This window comes from Capsella rubella, unplaced genomic scaffold (genome assembly GCF_000375325.1).
Source record: "Capsella rubella cultivar Monte Gargano unplaced genomic scaffold, Caprub1_0 scaffold_7, whole genome shotgun sequence".
Classification (NCBI taxonomy): domain Eukaryota; kingdom Viridiplantae; phylum Streptophyta; class Magnoliopsida; order Brassicales; family Brassicaceae; genus Capsella; species Capsella rubella.
This window is the reverse complement of record NW_006238917.1, coordinates 9,462,039-9,476,101: the sequence shown is the minus strand read 5'-3', so window position 1 is coordinate 9,476,101 and position 14,063 is coordinate 9,462,039. Positions and strand designations below refer to the sequence as shown.

The 14,063-nt window shown below is 34.2% G+C and overlaps 4 protein-coding genes and 1 long non-coding RNA gene across 5 annotated transcripts in view; 1 reads left to right on the top strand and 4 right to left on the bottom strand.

Moving 5' to 3' along the window:
• Positions 1–617: 617 nt before the first annotated feature.
• LOC111829602 (putative 57 kDa heat shock protein) lies at positions 618–2,079 on the bottom strand. Its single transcript, XM_023779101.1, has 5 exons — positions 2,004–2,079; positions 1,490–1,873; positions 1,349–1,375; positions 1,215–1,262; positions 618–1,052 (listed from the first exon to the last, which is right to left on the bottom strand). Exons 1-5 carry the CDS (start codon positions 2,038–2,040, stop codon positions 727–729), a joined length of 822 nt encoding a protein of 273 aa, XP_023634869.1. The 5' UTR covers positions 2,041–2,079; the 3' UTR covers positions 618–726.
• Positions 2,080–3,578: 1,499 nt separating this feature from the next.
• On the bottom strand, positions 3,579–5,185 carry LOC17879063 (putative 57 kDa heat shock protein). Its single transcript, XM_023779100.1, has 5 exons — positions 5,106–5,185; positions 4,583–4,966; positions 4,443–4,469; positions 4,273–4,326; positions 3,579–4,104 (listed from the first exon to the last, which is right to left on the bottom strand). The coding sequence occupies exons 1-5, from the start codon at positions 5,140–5,142 to the stop codon at positions 3,776–3,778; spliced, it is 831 nt and encodes a 276-aa protein (XP_023634868.1). The 5' UTR covers positions 5,143–5,185; the 3' UTR covers positions 3,579–3,775.
• A 648-nt stretch (positions 5,186–5,833) lies between these two features.
• LOC17879719 lies at positions 5,834–6,803 on the top strand. The gene is made up of 3 exons (XR_002832996.1): positions 5,834–5,915; positions 6,003–6,121; positions 6,542–6,803. It is a non-coding gene; the product is annotated as an uncharacterized LOC17879719 (long non-coding RNA).
• A 96-nt stretch (positions 6,804–6,899) lies between these two features.
• Positions 6,900–8,309, bottom strand: LOC17879137 (putative 57 kDa heat shock protein). Its single transcript, XM_023779230.1, has 5 exons — positions 8,231–8,309; positions 7,743–8,117; positions 7,627–7,644; positions 7,417–7,485; positions 6,900–7,286 (listed from the first exon to the last, which is right to left on the bottom strand). The coding sequence occupies exons 1-5, from the start codon at positions 8,268–8,270 to the stop codon at positions 6,961–6,963; spliced, it is 828 nt and encodes a 275-aa protein (XP_023634998.1). The 5' UTR covers positions 8,271–8,309; the 3' UTR covers positions 6,900–6,960.
• A 506-nt stretch (positions 8,310–8,815) lies between these two features.
• Positions 8,816–14,063, bottom strand: part of LOC17880162 (putative 57 kDa heat shock protein) — an 8,299-nt gene continuing 3,051 nt past the window's right edge. The window contains 8 exon segments of the mRNA XM_023778096.1: positions 8,816–9,288; positions 9,490–9,513; positions 9,624–9,653; positions 9,773–9,796; positions 10,039–10,130; positions 10,176–10,253; positions 10,255–10,278; positions 10,329–10,392. Coding sequence (XP_023633864.1) covers positions 8,969–9,288; positions 9,490–9,513; positions 9,624–9,653; positions 9,773–9,796; positions 10,039–10,130; positions 10,176–10,253; positions 10,255–10,278; positions 10,329–10,392 — 656 coding nt within the window. The 3' untranslated portion in view covers positions 8,816–8,968.

The following is a 14,063-nucleotide window of genomic DNA, read 5'->3' as shown; positions in this document are numbered from 1 at the left end:
AAATATATTTTATTGTTTCATGTTTTAATATTTTAATTAAAAAAATTAAAAAATTGGAACTATTTGGAAGCTTTTAATTTATTGTATTTTAGATTGTCTTAACTTTTTGTAAATGTTTTTCTTGTTATGCCTATGCATGTATCAACCTACCAATACTATCCAAGATAAAAGTTTTATTAAAAAAGTTATAGTCTAATTTGGTTTCTTAAGACTCTTGGAACGTCTAATAAACATTTGACAAAAATTTTAAGATAGGTTGTTTTTTACTCATTCTCAAATATACAAAAGAACTATTAAATTTTCTAGAAATCAAGTTTAAAACTATTATGCTTTTATGTTATTTATGTTATAAATTGTATCTCATGTATGTTTTAAAATGATAAATTTGCAATAATTATAAAATTTTCTAAAATTACAAATTTAAATTTATTTAATTTTAAAAAAAAATTATTTTTTCCTAAGATCCCTAACTTAAGATTCTACCAATAAAGACATCTCAAAACTAAAAACAAAAATACAACTCTTAACCATTACTTTTTCAAATTTAATAATAAATTAATCTTAAGATTAAAAATTAAGATCTCCTTGATAATGTTGCTCTTACAACTGACATAGTCCTTGAAACAACAACAGTATCCCGAATAAATAAAAGGTCCTACTCAAGGAAAACAAAAAAAAGCAGATTCAATAAAGACCCAAACACAAAGTTACACCACGAAATCATCATCAAACGGGAGGGATGATCAAACGGATCACACCGCTCTTGGCAATGGTCTTGATCTTACGGACGGGAATGTCGATAAGGGTAGAGAGCATAGCCACGTCACCAGAGTAGAAACGTCCACTTGAGTCATGGCTAAGGGCAGGAGCTTCACCAGTCACCTTGACTCTCCCATTAGCGACTGAGACGGTGAAGTTCTCTTTGGCGACACCCGGCATGTCTACACGGACGAACAAGCCACCGTTTTGGAGCACCTTATACTCGTAAGGCATCTGAGATCCTTGACACACACATGGATGTGGCTTCAATATCGGACCAGTTAACTTGGGGTCTGCTCCACATAGATCACAAATTAACAATAACAACAGTAAAAATCCTAATTTATTAGATCAGACCAAACACTCTTCTCCTCTAAGTCTATTTATAATACAAATAATAAAACACTTCTGTTATGTATAACATATGCTTGCAGAGGGGGAAAATATGTGAATACCATTAGGATCCGATGGCGGACAACGGTGAGGAGCCGTGCCATATGGCTCTGTGACCGGAAAATTTTTTAAAACAGTGAGTGTAAACATTAAATCTATATTTATTGTGGATGCAATAATAAAAATAAAGACTTACTTTGTCCGTTAGGGGTAGCAAGAAACTCTGTAGAAAACAACAAATTAATGTGTAGTCAGATAATTATGCAATGAATATTTTAAATTACAATCAAATTAATGATTACATAAAGTTTAAGGTTTTTTTTGAATAATAATATACCGAGGCAAGGAGGGGGTGGAGTATCGGTGTGGATCTTGGTGAGAACAAGGCGGAGAACTCCATCAGCCATGTGGGAAGTGAAGGCGGAGTAGAACTCAGTGCATCTGCAGACGATTTTGGACTTTTCACCAAAGATACTAAGCTTGGGACGAAGGGCGGTGCCGTCGTAGCTTCGGAGTGTGGCGTCGTGCTTGTGCTCCTTGGGTGCGTCCCCAGAGATACACACGGTTTTGTTTGGCAGGTCGAGGAAGACATCGACGCCGTTGTTTGGAACTCCCGGGAGATCGACCCTTATGTACATGTCATCACTCTCCAGTGGCATGAACTCGATGAAGCCTTTTGGACCACTCACAAGAAATGGGTTGTTGATGGCGTAAAACCCCTCTGCACCCCCATCAATCATCAATACCAAACAACAACAACAAAAAGCCAAAAAAAAAAGAATGAGATTTTTTTCCAAAAAATTAAAGGAAATGATATTGATAAATGTGAGAAGATCTTTAATTTAGTTTACCCGGAGACTGAGGAGCAAGAGTAACAGGGCTGACCATGATCCGACGGCTGAGTGAAGCTTTCCTCCGGGATTTTCTAAGCTAGTAGCTAGTTTGGGTTGTGACTAAACTGTTTGAGATCTCTCTGTGGGTTCTTCTTCTGTGTCATTTAGGGTTTTTGGTAACTTTATGGGAGGGAAGGAGTTGTCTGGTGAAGAAGACTGGACAAAAAGATTAATGCGTACACGTGTCACGTTTGTGAATTTTGTGTTTTTGTTTTTAGTTATAAAATTATAGTATGATTACCATAACCAATTTTGACCAAAATAAATAAATCAATTACCATAACCAATTTGAATGGCAAAGTGTTATTTAATGAAGTATTATCTTATCCACGTAATTTATGAGTAAATTATATGAAATTTGCAAGTTTTTATATAGGAAATCTCATGAGTTTTCTTTTACCTTTACCAGCAATGTATATTAAGTTATTAACCATATGCATTAGATGGAGATAAACATACGAGTGAATATTTATTTGCATAAAAGAATAAGTATGAGTGTATGCAGTATTAAAGTCCATATTAATTAATAAGTGTTCTTGAAATAAATATTCCGGAATCCAAAAGAAAAAGACAAACAGATGGATACTATAGTCAAACGTTAATGTATAAAAGAAGCTCAAACGATTGGATGATAAGACATATCATCATCTCTCGTCTATTAACCGGAAAACAATATAAGACATACATAATCATTTAATACCTTGTGGTTTTTACCCACGAATGATTTTTGGTAGCTGCCAAAAGTCGTACATTATATAAAATACATAACATTAATCAAAAAGACTAAACAAAAAGACGACAAAAAAAAAAAAGACTAAACAAAACGTGAGGCATCTTGACACCAATGTAAATGTTTCATCATAGTGGAGGATCAAGTGCTTGGTACTATACTGTACAGCACTCTAATTTCAATCCGACCCTTGGTTATTTCGGTTCAATTTGTCTGAACCAAACGGTTTATCGAAGCAAACCATTACCTTTCCACATTACCCATGTTTCTAACTATTCCCTTTGACGACGAACTTCTGACAACACATTATATGTGCCATTCAATGGCAGCCATTGTGACACATCATTCTTTCAAATCAACTTTATAACTCTGTATTAGTTTGTTTTGACATTGGGTTAGAAAACAGTTTTGGTAGCTGCAATCCCATTACATACCTCTTTAGTTATGATAAGAAGAGTATAAATGAATGCTCAAGTTAGTTTGTGAACTTCTTGCAGGCGGTGATCAAATCACAAGAAGAGAAAGAAGACTCAAAGGTTGTTTCACATTTTTATAAATCACTTTTGTTATCTATGGATGTGTATAAGGAAAAATCTTCAGACATATAGTAAAGTGTTAAGAATCCTCTATTATTGCTTCCCGCTCAAAGAAGACGTTGTGCATGTGTTCCTTATATTTTGATACTCATATTTGAAGCTTTAATTGTATTCCTTGACAAAAGCTAAGTAAAACCCTTTGCAATTCAATAGTGACCTTAGAAACTGGTAAACAACTACGTACATAGAGAGACTCATGATAAAGATTATAGGGCAGTGCGTTAGACAAAATAAGTTATGTCTTTAAACATCAAATACCAAGTATGTTTTGTCGTTGAGACATATCCAAAGTACTAAAACATAAAACTGACATAATCCTTAAAACAACGACACTATCCCGAATAAAGAAGAAAACAGATTTAGCAACGCAGATCCAAACACAAAGTTTCACCAAGAAATCATCATCAAACGGGAGGGATGATCAAACGGATGACACCATTCTTGGCAATGGTCTTGATCTTACGGACGGGAAGGTCAACAGCACGACTGGAGAGAACAGCCACATCACCGGAGTAGAAACGGCCAGCTGAGTCGTGGCCTAGAGCAGGAGCTTCACCAGTCACCTTGACTCTTCCATCAGCAACTGAGACGGTGAAGTTCTCTTTGGGGACCCCCGGCATGTCTACACGGACGAACAAGCCACCGTTTTGGAGCACCTTAGACTCGTAAGGCATCTGAGATCCTTGACCCACACATGGATGTGGCATCAATATCGGACCAGTTAAGTTGGGGTCTGCTCCACCATATACATCACAAACAACAACAACAGATATTCGTAATTAGACCAGACCAATCACTCTTTTCCTATACACAATATAAGTCTATATATGATACTAACAATAAACTAATGTTGGTACTGTATAACATAAGCTTACAGAGGAAGAGATAGATATGTGAATACCATCAGGATCCGATGCGGGGATAACGTGAGCAGCCGATTCATAGCCATGGGTATCTATTACCGGAAATCAAAAACAAAAACAGAGTTCAAACATTATATCTATCTGTAAACTATATATAATTTCTTGTCTGGATGTAAATAAGAAATTTAAATAATAAAAATACAATTACCTTCTCCGTCATGGCCACCAATAAACGCTGTAGAATACAAAAGTCATCTATTATCAGATAATTATCCTATATGATTAATCTTTTATATAATCAAAATTAATAATAATAAAAAGTTAAGGTTTTTATTTATAATAACATACAGATGCAAGGAGGACGAGGAGTAGTGTTGTGGATCTTGGTGAGAACAAGCCGGAGAACTCCATCAGCGACGTGGGAAGTGAAGCCGGAGTAGAAGTCAATGCATTTGCAGACGATTTTGGAGTTGATACCTTGGATACTGAGCTTGGGGCGAAGGGTGGTGCCGTCGTAGCTCCGGAGTGTGGCGTCGTACTTGTGCTCCTTTGGTGCGTCTCCCAAGATACAAACGGCTCTGTTCGGCTTGTCGAGATAGACATTGACGCCGTTGTTTGGAACTCCGGGAAGATCAAACCTCATGTACATATCATCGTTCTCCAGTGGCATGAACTCGATGAAGCCTTTTGGACCACTCACAAGAAATGGGTTGTTGATGGCGTAAAAACCCTCTGCACCCATCAATCATGAACACCAAGTAAACAAAAAGCAAAGAAAGATGAGATTTTTATCAGCCATTTATATTAAAGAAAGAGCAAAAATGGAAACTTTGAAATAATATGTGAGATTTGGAGATAGATCTTTAGTTACCGGAAGATTGAGGAACAAGAGCGACAGGGCTGACCATGATTTCAACGGCTGAGTGAAGTGTTTTTTTTTTTCTCTTGAGATCTCTCTGTGTGCGGTTCTTCTTCTGGCATATTTAGGGTTTTGGTAGCTTTATGGGAGGGAAGGAGTGTTCTGGTGAAGACAAGACAAAACACTAAGGGGACACGTGTTGCATTTGTGAATTTTTTGTTCTTTCAAAAATATAAAATTATTACCAAAACCAATTCAAATGGTAAAGTACTTATGTAATGAAGAATATTCGGTTGAGTTTGTATCTAACATGAAAATTGCAAGTTGAAAGTTGTAAACTCAAGCCTCTCTAATTAAGTCGTTTGATAGATAAATTAGATATATATGAGAAAAGCATGCACGTTCATGCATATGAGAAATTATGTCAAGAGAAGATGGTCATATATATATACCAAGAGAGGGTCAGTGCCACGGCGACTTACTACGACATGAAACAATTAATATAACGAAGTTATAATCAACCCACGTTTATAAAAATAATGGGTACATACCAATTAGAGATCGATGATGGCCAGTGGCCACACCTGCGACTGCAATTAACGATTGAAATCAACAACACAGACCCATGATTCCATGAAAAAATGTCAGATACAGTCTACGGATATATACTAATACTACGTACTAGTATATAAAAACAACAACCAAGACTCATCATTTCTCTAAAAAGAACCTCAGATGATAAAGATTTGCAGCCTATGGCTCCAATTGAAGGTGTTATTCAGGTTCAAGGGGGACATTACTAATGCTTGGACTGCTAAAATGGTAAAATTGATCGACTCCTATCTCATCGATTTATCAATGTATTATTCTATCTCCTTGGTTATGCTTGGACTTTGTCTTTGTTTCAAGGTCATCAGACCATTTCACGGATGCAAAGCGGACATTGGTAGCTAATAATTCCATTGGTTCCAATTGGAACAGGCACAGCAAATGTATTATCATCATGCAATGAATGTAAAATTGAATAGGTGTGTATAGATGCCTCAACAGATATAAAAGGTGGATAGGATGTGAACTGAACTTGGTGATAGTTTATTGCTTCCTGCTTAAAAAGTGTACAAGATTGTGAACCTGGCTATTGCATCTGTACTGATGAAATCATGTTAGATATAGTTCAGAGTGCGTCTTATAGGCAAAGAGACTTAAAATGGTCTTTATCTTTGGTGAATGTGTATATATAATCTTATGATCGTCACCACTTGTTTCACCGTATTTGTGCTACTGTGATACATCAGTCTTTCAAAATGAACTTTAGACATCAGTATTAACTTGTTTCAACGTTGGGTTAGAAGACTGTTTTAGTAGCTGAAATCCCATTAGAGAACTCGTTTAGTTATGAGAAGAAGAATGTAAATGAATGCTCAAACTAGTTTGTGAAATTCTTGCAGGTCAAATCACAAGGATGTCAAAGAAGATGAAAGCAATGTTGATGCAGAGGTTCAGAGGTGACATTTTAAAAGCCCTTTTGTTATCTATAGGTAAGTGTAGAAAAGTGGAAAGGATCTGTAGTGAGAGTTTGTTGGTGGAATCCTTTATTAATGCTTCCTGCTCAGAGAGTTATGTATTGACAAGACTCAAAGAGTTCTGTAAAAACGCTTTGCAATTCAATAGAGGCATCAGCGACAAAATAAGTTGTGTCGTTGAAACATATCCAAATTTGTTTTCTCGTTGAGACATATCCAAAGTACTGATAAAACATTAAATCGACAAAATCCTCAAAACCAACGACACAATCACGGAACAAGGGTCCATTCAAGAAAAGACAAATTTAACCAAACACAAGCACAAAAGTTTCATCATGAAATCATCAAACGCGAGGGATGAGGAGGCGGAGCACACCGTTCTTGGCGATGGTTTTGACACGGCGGCTTGGTATGTCAACAAGAGCAGAGAGCACAGCCACGTCACCAGAGTAGAAACGGCCAGCAGAGTCGTGGTCACGAGCAGGAGCTTCACCAGTCACCTTAACTCTCCCGTTGGTGACAGAGACAGTAAAGTTCTCTTTGGGAACGCCAGGCATGTCCACACGCACGTAAAGTTTGCCGTCTGGGAGCTGCTTCGACTCATACGCCATGGGCGATCCTTCATACACACCCACGTGTGGCATCAATGTGTGGCCAGATAACGTCGGGTCTGCTCCACACATAAACAACAAATTAATAAATTCCCTACAAGAACAACCAGTCTCACTATATACTAATCAATACTTCAATAACAATTCTAAATATTTCATGTACATAAAGCTTGCAAATGGAATAATTACTTTGAGCTTCAGGATCCATGCCAGGGAGAAAGTTACGATGAGCCGGGTCCGCGTCACAGGCACAGCTACCTATGACCACAAAAAATTGAAAGAGCTAGAGTGTAAACATTTTAAGTAAACTAAAACTTAAAAGTTCATAGTATATTACAAAATTATGGAAAGTTATTGAAAACAACAGATCGAATTGATTGAGTAAGAAAAATTTATTACCTTCGCCGTCAAGAATCACTGTAGAAAACAAATACATTTTCAGTTATTCATTAGATTTATCGTATTTAATTAAATAATAACAAAATAAAGGGTGTGATAGAAAAAGAAATACATACAGAAGCAAGGGCATTGTGTAGCGGCGTGGGTCTTGGTGGCGATAAGCCTGAGAACACCATCGGACATGTGGGAGGTGAAGCTAGAGATATCGTGGCATTTGCAGATGAGTTGGGTCTTCGTACGGCCGATCTTCAATTTCGGTTTGAAGCAGGTACCGTAGATCCGGTGAGAGCCGTCGTGGCGGTGCTCTTTTGGTGCGTAGGCACAGATAGTGATAGTTTTTTTGGACTCGTCAATGAAAGACATCACACCATTTTCTGGATCACCGGGAAGATCAAACCTAATGTAGGTGTCTTCGTTCTCAAGCATCTTAAACTCCATTAACCCTTTTGGCCCACTTACGAGAAACTGGTTGTTGACTGCGTAAAAACCTTCTGCAACCATTAACAATAAACAAAGGAACCAAAAAAATGAGAACTTTGTCCAGGAAAAAACATAAAAATGGAAACTTTGATGGCTAAAAGAGCAGATGTAAGTGAGATTTTACCAGGAGATTGAGGTACGGCACTAACAGGGAGCGCCGCCATGATTCAACGTCGTCGAGTGAGGTTTTTTTTTGGGTCAGATTTCGAGCTAGCTAGTTAAAGATTAGGGCTTCTTCTCGTTTGTAGAGATCTCTCTCTCTCTCTCTGGGGTTTTGGGATTATCTTTATGGGAGGGAAGGAACAAGACGGAGTGAGCCAGTGAGTAGTAGTCTGAGGAAGACACGACAAACCAGGTATAGGACACGTGTCTTTTCACATTTGTTATTTTCACCAATATTAGTTTGACACGTGTTGTCTGCCCTCCTTTTGTGAAATTATATAACTTTCTAATTATGTTGCTTTATTGGCAGAAATAGAGCAATTACTAACTACGATCGACGTGAAATTTGTGTACATTAGACATAATCACTATTTCGGGAAATTAGTAATTAACTCGTTTTGCAAGTCGTAATTCCTCTAACATTAAAATTTCTTAGTCCATAGGTTTACATTAAAGTTATTAGTCTAACTGCAGAAACAATGTATCAGAAGGAGATTAAAAAAATATACGAGTGAATAAATATTTTCATAAAACGTCTTAGGTGCATATTAAAGTCCATATCAATTAGTGTTCTTGAAATATTCCGAAATTCAAAAGAAAAGACAAACAGGTGCATAAGGTCAATTTGTTTTAAACAAGACTATTCCAAAAGCATATATGATATAATAATATTAAGATGCGATGAAGTGAATTCCAAAAGCTAGGGAGTGATAATGAGACGGACGACACCATGCTTGGCGTTTATCTCGATCCGACGGCCGTCATAGCCTCTAGGGACAAGGGCGACCTTGCCTACGTAATTACGCCCACATGAGTCATGCATGATCGCAGGAGCTCGTCCAACCACGGTGACGACACCGTCTCCGTCCACTACCATCGAGAATCTGTCTTTTGGGACGCCAGGCATGTCAATACGCAGAAACAGACCACCATTTGGGAGCTGCTTTAACTCGTAAGCGCTCTTGGATCCCTTCAACACTGACGGGTGTGGTACTATGATCGGACCCGTGAACGCCGGATCTGTCCATTTACGTAACACACAACTTTTATCAATTATATATATAGCATCTCCCTCTAGCTAAGTCTTTTGTTTTCACTATAGAGTAATTGATATACGAGAAACAAAACACGTTCTTTATGCATTTGATATGATATATATACACTATTGATTCATACTATTATAACTAATCAAACAAATACAGAGATGGAATAAGTTCATACCAAGAGGGTCAATGCCACGGCAACCTACGATATGAAACAATTAATGATGTTAACCAACCAAGTTGTATGTCTTTAGGCTAATCAATATATATCATCAAGATGAGAGAATCATAATATCTAATGAAATATAATACCTTCAGCTGGGTTAAGTCCACTGAGATGAGCTGCAAGATTCAGTACACAAAAAAGTGTGATATTTAAAAGCAAGTCAAAGAACGAAAATTAAAATGGTGGAAATTAAGGTACGTATGTATAGTCAAACGTGAATGGTATAGATGCATACCAAGAGGACGGCCATCAGCTGCGTCTGCAAAAATTGGAAATCAATCACAAACCCATGAATAATGTCAGATACTATTTACTAAAAACAACCAAAGACTGGTTTCTAAAAGAGGCTTAATTGGTCTAATTAAAGAGACATATCCTCATCATCTCTGGATCTATATTGTATAGTATAGATATTAATTAACCGGAGAATAATAGATAGAAAATCATGTACCTTCTGGGTTATACCCACCAGTGATGGTAGAGTATAGTAAATGAACTTACAGGTACAAAAGGTATGAGTATGATGAAGATTAGTCTTCTTCTTGGAGAGGAGGAGTCTAACGACGCCGTTTTCAACGAAACTCTCAATGTTACTGATAACACAGCAGTCGCAGATGAGTCCCGTGGCGGTTCCGTACTTGCGGTGAGAAGAATCGTGTGGGCTCTCTTTGGGTGCATCTCCGGTGACGATAACAGTTTTCTCCGATGGTTCGAGACGGACGACCAAACTCTCTTTGGTGACTCCTGGGAAATCAAGCTTCACGTACAGATCACGGTTCTCTTCCGTATACTTGAACTCAGTAAACCCTTTTGGTCCGCTCGCTTGGTATGGATTGTTCACTGCGTAAAACCCTTCTACACACACAAACAAACAACAGAAACAGGGAAATGTATATATCAGTCGACAAAGATCAAACATTTTTTTAAAAAAGAGAAGTGGTGGAAATGAGAAACTTTTGGTTAAAAAGATCCATACTTTGAGGTGATTGAGGCACCGGAAGGATGTGAAAGATCGGCATGGACGAGGTTAATTAAGGCAGTAGCTGGAGATTTCGGAGTCTTTTAGGGTTTTTCCTTTTAATATCTCTCTCTCTCTCTCTCTCTCTCTCTCTCTCTCTCTCTTTGGTCTTTATGTTTTTGAGATGTGTGTATGAAACAAAATGAAAAAGTGAGGGAGAAGAGAAGAGAGTATGGCGGTGTCTGATGAAATACGACAAAACTTTTCCTTGCTCTTACACGCGTCCCACTCGTATTTGCTAGAAACAATTCAATGAATCATTTGGTTTTATATTAAAAAAATGAATCCTTTTAAATTAAAAAAAAAAGAGATGAATCCTTTTAAATGTGAGTTTTCAATTATTCAAAGGGTACCTTTTACAGTGTACCTTGACAATTAGCTTATCATGATAAAACTAAATTAAATGTCGTTTATCCATCAAAAAGATTAAAAAGCAAATGCAGGGAAAAATACGTGAGAGTTGTGGCCTTAATTAGTAGTAGTGCATTTGATGATGAGCGTTTTATTTAAATAGACGACGTAAGTGTGGAACAATCTTGAATCACATGTGTGAAGTTCTTTCAAATTAACATCAATGTATGATGTTAAATACAAATATTGTCATTTTTAAATAAATTCATATAAACAACGCAAATAAACATAAAGATTCTAAAATAAATTATAGCATCATTGGGGAAAAAATTAAAAATCTTTCAAATACGAATTATAAAAAATTACAAATTTTCGTTACAAATATTTTAAAATTACTATATGACGATTTATATTAAACTTTGTTATCTTTAATTTAAGCTAAAAATATTATTTTCGAAAATCTTTTATTCACCCTTATGTTTTAGACAATGAAATTACTCAATGGCATAATACATTCATACATAAATTAAAAATCAAACAAATATAACATATTATAAAATAAAATCATGAATAAAATTATGTATTTAGTTAAACTCAAAATCTAATTTATTTGTAAACTGTAAATCCTAATTCTCATTTATGAACCCAAACTGATAAATAACCTTGTTTAATTGTAAAACCTAAATCTCACTCCTCTTTAAGAAACCCAAACCGATAAATAATCTCGTTTAATTATAAAATATAAACTTTAATGAAGATTTATAAACTCAACATATAACCCTTATAATTGTAAAACCTACAACTGGCAAAACCAAAAATTAGGTTAATAGTTGAAAGAGAATTTTTGATAAATACTCTTTTTGGTGTACCCCTTTTTAATAATACACCAATTTTCTATCCATTCTAAAAATATCCCATTTCAAATATAAAAAATTGTAAACTTTCATATAGTTTATAAGATACATCTAGATCATCATTACTATAGGGAGACTCAATACAAATATTTATAAAGTTTTAAAAAGGTTCTAAACGACATTTATAAGACTTTTATAAGGTTTTTATAAGGTTTAAAAAGTTTTTCTTTGTTTTTAAATAATTTTTAAAAGGTTTTTATATGGAATTTAAATTTACACACATAGGAAGATAATTTGTGTCTAAATATATACCACTTTTTAAAAATACCCCTATTTCAAACTTTATTTTAAAAAACCCTATTTAAATGTTGAAATTTATCCAAATATGTGTGAAAACTTATAAATATACACACAAATTACCTTTATATATGTTTAAATATTTTTATATATCTTTCATAAATAGCGTAAAATAACTTATAAATACCTTTTAAAAATCTTATTAACCCTTTCAAAAACCACTTAAAAACCTTATAAAACTTGTAAAAACGATTTAAAACCTTTTAAAAAATTATAAAATATTTGTATCAAATTTCCAAGTAGTAGTTATTATATATAAGTACCTTATAAAACATATAAAACTTTATAATTTTTCATATTTAAACATGGATATTTTTGAAAATGGATATACATATAAAGGGAGATTTGCACAACTAACCTTTTTATTATACCATTTTCTATAAGTACCCTCTCTAGGTGTCTATTTTCAAAAATACCCTTTTTAATGTACAAAAAGACTAAATTACCCTCCTTTATTATAACCCATGATGAAGAAAGGAATATTCTTTCCAACAAAAAGAATATTCCTTCCAACAAAAAGAATATTCATTCAAACAAAAAGAATATTCCTTCCGAAAAATTTCCCGCCAAAAAAAATTTCCCGACAAAATTTTTCCGCAATTCCTTAAAAATCTTTTTAAAAACCTTGTTAATATTTTTAAATCCCTTCAAAAATCCTTAAAAAAACTTTGTAAATCTTTTAAAAGTCATCCAAAACCTTTCAAAATTTGAGTTAACCTTTTAAAATCATTGTTAATCATTTTATAACATTTATAAACACTTGTAAATCCTTTTAAATCCTTATAACCGTGATAAATCATTTAAGAAAAACTTTTATAAACTTCTAAAACCCTTTAAAAACCTTTGTAAATCCTTAAAAACCATTTTAAAGAACTTGTAATACATTTAAAAACTTTTGTAAACCCTTTAAAAACCTTTGTAAACTTCTAAAACCCTTTAAAACCCCTTGTAAATCCTTTTAAACTATTTTTTAAATCTTTCTATGCCTTTAAATACACTTGTAAATTCTTTTAAAAACACTTGTAAATCCTTTTTAAAAACCTTCAAAAATCCTTGTAAATCTTTTTAAAACTGTTATAAAAACTTTTAAAAACCATTGTAAATCATTTAAAACCATTTAAAAACCTTTGTAGGCTTCTAAAACCCTTTAAAAACCATTACAAATCTTTTAAAAACCATTTAAAAACTCTTGTTAATCCCTTTAAAAATCCTTGTAAACCCTTTAAAAGTCCCTTTCAAAAACCTTGTAAACCCTTTAAAAAATTTGGCGGGAAAATTATTTTCTGAATAATTTTTTTGGCGGGAATATTTTTCTCGGATTTTTTTTTGGCGGGAAAATTTTGGCGGGAAGGTTTTTGGTGGGAAATTTGTGGGGGAAAATTTTTTGGAAGAAATATTCCTTCATTTGGGAAAGAATATTCTTTCAAATAAGGGTAAAATGACCATTAAAATTTAAGAGAGGGCAAAAATGAAAATGACAAAAAAAGAGGGTATCATAAAAAGGTTATTGGTATCAATTTCTCTAGATAAAGGAGGTATTTATGAAAAAGGGTACACCAAAAGGGGTAGTTCTAAAAAATTCTCTTTAATTTTTTATAATTACTTTTAGTATTGTTTAAAAATTCTATCTATATCTTAATATTAACAAAATTAGATATAACATGTTGCAACATCGTATGTTTATACTTGACACTTATCATGATCACGTGAGTTAGTAAATTTAAAAACCAAGTTTCGACATATAATCTCGTTTAATTGTTAAACTTAAACCATAATTTTAATTTACAAAGATAAACCATAGTTCTTATTTATCATTTATATACTCAAACCAACAAACCGCCATATATTCTTGTTAATTATAAATTTTAAATCTCTATCTTATTAATAATTGACATAACTGAAATTAGGTTATTTTTTTATTTTATTAATAATTTTTAATATATAAT